This window comes from Sinocyclocheilus rhinocerous, unplaced genomic scaffold (genome assembly GCF_001515625.1).
Source record: "Sinocyclocheilus rhinocerous isolate Xijiao unplaced genomic scaffold, SAMN03320098_v1.1 scaffold683, whole genome shotgun sequence".
In the NCBI taxonomy this organism is placed as follows: Eukaryota; Metazoa; Chordata; class Actinopteri; order Cypriniformes; family Cyprinidae; genus Sinocyclocheilus; species Sinocyclocheilus rhinocerous.
Genome location: NW_015642819.1, coordinates 274,323 through 281,302, shown reverse-complemented (window position 1 = coordinate 281,302; position 6,980 = coordinate 274,323). Strand labels below are relative to the sequence as shown.

The 6,980-nt window shown below is 38.1% G+C and overlaps 1 protein-coding gene across 1 annotated transcript in view; it reads left to right on the top strand.

The window, feature by feature from the left end:
* The first annotated feature begins 1,456 nt into the window (after window positions 1–1,456).
* The window catches only part of LOC107756580 (membrane-bound O-acyltransferase domain-containing protein 2-like), a 38,504-nt gene continuing 32,980 nt past the window's right edge, over window positions 1,457–6,980 (top strand). The window contains exon 1 of the mRNA XM_016573750.1: window positions 1,457–1,974. Coding sequence (XP_016429236.1) covers window positions 1,891–1,974 — 84 coding nt within the window. The 5' untranslated portion in view covers window positions 1,457–1,890. The remainder of the gene's footprint in view (window positions 1,975–6,980) is intronic.

Here is a 6,980-nt window from a genome sequence, read left to right as displayed (position 1 = left end):
TGGCAAAAAACCCGAATGTCTAATGAATGTCAAACGTCAAACTAACTTTACCGCAGTCCGAAACTACAGGCTGACGGCGGACCCGATGAAGGTGCTCTGTGCACCGAAGGACAGCAGGGACTGGCGCTCTCTCTGGCAGCCGCAGGTCGCAGCGCCACTTCCGGTGGCATCCCCAGATGCCACGGCATGTTTTATTGTGTAAAAAAAAAAGCAACAAAAAACACCGCACGCCACTGAGAAAAGTGTAGTTTTACCGAGCAAACAGCAGAAACGGCGAGAAAGACCGTGGCAGCTGCCACGAACTCTGGCAGCTGCCTTTGACTCCTGGCAAGAACTATGGCAACTGATACAAAATGTATAATAATAATAATAATAATAATACAATTGTGAGAACTTTGCATCATCATTTAAAAAAAAACATCCCCGCACGCCACTGAGAACAGTGTAGTTTTACCGAGCAAACAGCAGAAACGGCGAGAAAGACTGTGGCAGCTGCGGATGCCACCGGAAGTGGTGCTGCGACCTGCCGCTGCCAGGATTTGCGCTTGCTCTCTCTCCCGAAGGAACAGCACCAGCTCTGAGTCTCACTTGGTTCTTGCTTCGGCATCCCATGTTGAACTCCATCATATCGCCTGGATGACAATCCTCCGGTCTAAAGTGAACCCTACACACCACCGCATTTTTCGAAGCAGATGCAGAAGTGAAGTCCCGTCTCTTCACCTGCACAAAACGCACCCATGCACGGAAGATAGCACCCTTTTTCTTGTTAGGAAACCTGTGGACTCGATTTCCTGACAGGCTGGAGTATGTGCAGCCTCCACAAACACAATAATTTACCATGACGATGATAAATTGAAATACAAAACCTACCGAAAACACACTTACTCACGACCGCTCCCACTGAAGACCAACCTACTCTCTCTGCACTCACACTGAGCCAAAACAGAGCGCGGCAAACGACTCCCTCTCGTGACGTAAAATGACGGGATGTTTAAAAATAAAAAGCCGATTTTGAGAACTGTCAAAGAAACTCACCTTTTCTACTAAATTTGAGCACTAATGTCTTGTAAAACATTTTAAATCCTGCATTAACTTTTCATATGGTATTTTCATGCAAGGTTATATATTCATTTTGTAAAAAAATAACCTGCAATATGACTTTAAACCACTTTCCGTTCCGTTTTTTTTCGTAGATGTATAATTATTTAATATAAGAGTGTGCTAGCGATTTACCGACTCGTTAAACTGTTTGCATTCTAACTAAATAGCAGAAATGTTGCAAATCGCTGGATATGCTTATGACTTGATTATATCAACTCCTGCGAAGCAGTTTGTTTTAATAAAAATGTATTAATCAAAACATTACAAAAAAACTTTAAGCCTAAATAGGTGAATATTTTTGGTTGCATTGTAAATGTAAATATTAATGTAATTATAAAAATAAATAATACTTTAATGCATAGTACTCAATAACAGCTTTTATAGGCTGTTTTTCTATTTTTATGACATTTCAGATAGCCACGAAATGACGGAGCAGAAGAGAAGACGTGAAACAAAAAACGTCGGAACTGGTCGAAAGTTTTGCGGAAATGAGTCAGACTCCCCATCAAAGTAAAGTCTGGCACAGTTACCAACGTCTGGCCAATCAGTTCGGCCGAACGCCAAGTTACGTAATTAATATTCATGAGCGAAGCCTTCACTGTAGTAGGATTTGTAAATCCGGTTGTTTGGCGAACTGTGGGGTGTTGTACTGCCGTTTTTTTACCAGCAGTGGACAGCAGCAAGCAGCAACAGTCTCTCCAGAGGTGTATGTGGATGTGGGATTGAATCCGGGCGAACTGCGCTGCCACAGTCATAGAGAACAGCACAGAACTGATACAATAGCGAAACATGGCTACTGAGACGATATCAGCCTGCACCGGATCCGACTTACTACAGCCAATAAGCGAGATAACCAACCTTCCGTTAGATCAGGTAACGTTACATTTCTGTTATTTGTATTTTGTGAAATGAGTACTGGAGGCACAAAACCCTCATCACAGCTTTCATTGGCATGCAGGTCCTTCTACAAATCCTTTACAGGCTGTGCACGAAACCATTTGGTAAGGACAATGAAAACGTTGGATTTTTAATGTTTCCTCCCGAAATTCATGACGTCTGCCTGAGCAATCGCATATTTCCGTCGGATGGAGTTGATTGTGTGATCGATCGTGAAATGTGTCATTTGCGTGATGAAATGGATGGTGAACTGCTCGAGGATTTGCAAATGTGGACATTAGCGAATTTAATTCATATTCAACATAGATTAATGCAGGCATAGATCACATAATACAACGGAGAAAACAGTAGTCATTGTCAGGCACTTTTTGGAAACGTCACGATGTCGTGCTACCCCAGGGAGTCTTTTTAAAGGTGTTTTTTTTGTGGTTATCATTTCTGTTTGCTCAAAGTTAACACGCATATATTGCACAGAATGTTTATATATGGGATGCTGTTCATAGCCTAGTGAGCTGTCTATGTAGACATCATTTTGGGATGATCATGTCTAGATAGGCAGCTCACTAGTTTTGGAGACACAGCTATGGCACTGTGTGTACCAGAGAGAATGGCAGCTTGGGTAATTGCCTTGTTTTGAGTCCGTGTTCTCTAAAAGATATGACAAACTAGAACAGCTTCAGTGAAATTGCATGGTCAATGATATGGTGTCATTTTCACCCAGGAAATACTGAAGCAATTTTAACAGGACACGTTGAGTGTTAGACTTTCTCTGCGTTGATAAATATCATATCAAAACATTTCAGGTAAATTAAAGATTTATTATAATGATAGATTATGATAAATATAATAATATTAGGCCCACATTGCAAGAATTTACACCTAAAATGGTAAGTCTATTATTATTGATTTGTAAATAACTACTGTATTGTATAGCTATGTTTTAAGTGAGATGCCAAAGAAACCAAAAACCATGACCTAAGGTCAGGGACAGAGGCGTATGGAGTGTACATCATATTATGAAGATAGATGCTGCTGGTTCTAATTACCTTTCTCAGTGAAATATTTGACAATGGTAATTGATAGATGTTAATTAGAGCTTTTTGTTTAAAAGCATTTTAACCTTAACCTTTTACTCAGACCAAATGATTGACAAGATTTTATTGAAGTATGGACACAGGCCATAGTTTTATGCAATATCTAACTTTGTAAAAAATGTCTTTAACATATTGAAAGTGGTGATTGTGTGTGGATTGTACAGACACTGATTTTGTGAAACCATGAAACAAACACCAAAATGGGCAAGAGTAGTTAATTATTACATTACATCGTTTGATTTCTGTATGTAAGCTTCTATATTGATTTAGTGCAGAGAGGAGTTTGGTAAAGACATTTGAAGAGATGGAGCCAACTGTGTATATGTTTTTATTGCAAACACTACCGTTAAAAAGTTTGGGGTCGGTGGGATTTTAAAAAATGTTTTTGAAAGATGTCTCTTATGCTCACCAAGGCTGCATTTGTTTGATTAATACACTAAAACAATAATATTGTGAAATATTACTAAAGTTTAAAATAACTGTTTAATAATTTAATAGTTTAATAATTAGTTTTCTGTTTTAATATATTTTATATATTTCTGTGATTGCAAAGCTGAATTTTTGCAGCCAATACTCACATGCAGGGCCGTTTCTAGGCATAGGCGAGCTAGGCGGTCGCCTAGGGCACCACCAGCTAAAGGGGCGCCAATGAGCGCACGTACTGGCACTTTTAGCAGGGTTGTGATAAAGAGTGGCATGGTCACCCTGAAATATGACTGCCGCCCCCACTGGATCCCCCAACATTATTGGGCTAGAGTACTGTCAATCTGACGATGCCTGTATGCCACTAGATCAGAGTGCTGTCAATTGCTGCCTGATTGTTGCATGCAAAGTTTGCATTTGGAGCGCTCAACAACGCCATTAGATCAGTGGGCTCTGTCAGTGCTTTGGCAAGGTAACACTTTTTTTTGCCATGCAATAAAGCTAAGTTCAAAGGCCAATTTAAAATATTGGTACAGCAAATAAAGTGCACAAAATCTGTATTTTGTTTAGGCAGTATTTGTGGCACATTTGTCCAAATATTTGTGGCAGATTTGTCCAAAAGGTGTGCGTTTTTTGCGCCAATGCATTGTTAAAGGATCAGCGTGTCATGTAATATATTCCCATATAAACTTAAACATCCAATTACAAAATATTTGTATAGTAAAATTCGCTAATTCACGAGATCAATACATCCTTTATTAGACCGCTTTGTCGAGTTAAATGCATCCTTACGGAGGTGTCGAAATGCTGAATCAATTCATTCACTTCCAACAGCGCTTAATGGGAGCAGCGTCATAGAGGGCAGAGCGTCACGTTATTTAAAGGGGAAGTTAACGCGTTAACGAGTAGCAAATGATTAAGTAGCTGCATTGGTTACTTTTATGCCACTGATAAAGCTTTTATATGTAGTTTGGGGTAACAAAGGGTTTGACTGAAATAATAATGCAATAACTGACACTTTAAATCAATGTTTCAAAAAACAACAACAAAATTTTTTAACAAAAAACAGATAAAGACAAAAAAGTAGCCATTGATAATATCAAAACAATATGTAGTTGTATAGTATCCAAATCAAAATGTAATAAAATTAATTTGTGTGATTTATGTGTAAATTATGTGCAATGTCTTCGCCACTAGGGATTGTTACATAGGGCTATACAGGCATCTAGTGGCAACACAATGATATTACAGATACTAAATTGTGCAAAATGTTTATCTTAACAGTCAATTTACAAATAATGCATTCAGATTTGTGGAACTCAATGCACTGAATCTCCACAAATTAGTGTGGTTACTATGACAACCAATTTGAATGTGACAAGAGGGGGGGGGACAATAGGGATTTCGCCTAGGGCGTCAAATTGGCTAGAAACGGCCCTGCTCACATGATCCTTCAGAAATCATTCGAATATTCTGATTTGATGCTCAAGAAATATTTCTTATTATCATCAATGTTGAAAACAGTTTTTGTGGAAAACATTATTTGTTTTTCAGGATTCTTTGATGATTAGAAAATTCAGAAAAAAGCTTTTGAAATAGAAATTTTTTTGTAACATTTCAAATATATTTTCCGTCACTTTTGATCAATTCAATTCAATGTTGCTGAATAAAAGTCTTAATTTCTTAAAGAATCTTTTGAATGGTAGTGCATGTTCTATATACAGACACTTTAGATGCAGGTTTCATAGAAAAGTTAACTCCTCTAAGCTGTCCTGTTGATGGCGAGTAACTCTAAAGTGAGAACAGACTGTAATGTGAGCAGTACTCGCCTAGCATTGCTCTGCCTCTGCCAGACATTGTACTCCTGTAACACTTGGGCCTAAAAGAGAGAAAGTCACTAATGCATTTTGTCTCTTGTGCAGTTTGTGGTTGGTTTGGATCAGACGGTTTCCCTCGTTCCTACAACAGGATGACTTGTTCTGTTCTGTTTTGTACACATTACAGCTGCATTCATCAAATGACAGTGCGTTTCATCAGTGTTGTTGTGAGGTCACAGCAGGTCAGCAGCTTCAGGGCTTTTAATATTCACATCAAGAACATGCCATTTCACAACTGTGGATGGTTGGGTCAAAAGGTCAAAGCCTAAAGCAAAAATCTCTTTGGTAAAATGTTGTGATCTTTGGCTTCAGAACTGACATCTTTATGTATTATTATTGTTATTATTAACTCAACACTGACATATTCATAGAAATAGCATGCAGAAATCTGGACTTTTAATGTGAATGGTTGTTTTGTTTTGTTGGTATCGGTCAAAATGTCCATACTGGTTTTCAGTTATCAGTTCAATTAGGCTATGGCATTAGATTTTATTTTTAGTGTAATTTTATTTTTTAATTTTTTTTACCAAAATAATATAGAATTTTATATACAGCATTTGCCATTTATTGATTATCAGCCATAACATCAAAATAATTATAGGTATCGGCCAAAATTTACATATCGGTGCATCCCTGGTGCATTTACTGTAGTGATCAGTTCAATTATAGCATTTCAAACTATTGATTTTATTTTTAGTGTAATTTTATTTGTATTATTTTTTTAACCAAAGTAATATAGAATTTTGTATACAGTATCTACCATTTATTGATTATCTGCCGACATCAAAATAATTATTGGTATTGGCCAAAATTTTCATAAATTTTCAACACAGATGCTGAGACCTTTAGGGTGCTTTCACACCTGGCCCGTTTCCCCCCTTAGCTCGGTTCGTTTGGGCATATGTGAACACTGCAATCGCGCCCGGATCAACGCAAAAACAATCGGTCCGAGATCGCCTGAACAAGGTGGTCTCGGCTCGATTGAAAACTAACTCTGGAGCGGTTCTGTTGTAGTGAGAAAGCAATCCGATCTAACGGACCAACGAACCAGGCTATATCACAATGTATAATGGGTAATTACGTAAGTTCCGTGAAAAGCATTAGCTTTGTTGTTTTGCTAATACTTCAAAATGAACCTGTGAATGTCTGTGGGTGAGCACGTCTTCGCCATTCAAAATCAAAGCGCACTTTTTCATTTTATAATGCCGTCTTATTGCTCTTCTTCCTAGTATGTGCATTTTAAAAATGTTTTCCCGATGAATCCTGGACTCCTGCTCAAAATGATAAATTAATATAAGGACAGCTACAAAAAAAAAACAAAAAAAAAACAGCCCGCGAAGCTGTTGACATTCCATCCTGACGTATGACAGCCGTCACAGCTAAGTGGAATCCCAAAAAATAAACCGTGGAACTTTGACCAATGAGACAACAGTTTACTCACGTGTGACTTGTATTAACAAATTTGGTCCATTTAGAAACTTTGCTGTGTGAAAGCGAACCGCACCAAGAATAAAAAGCAACATTGTAATAATTGTAATCCCTGTTTCGGAACAAAGCAATCGATCCACAGGTGTGAAAGCACCCTTAG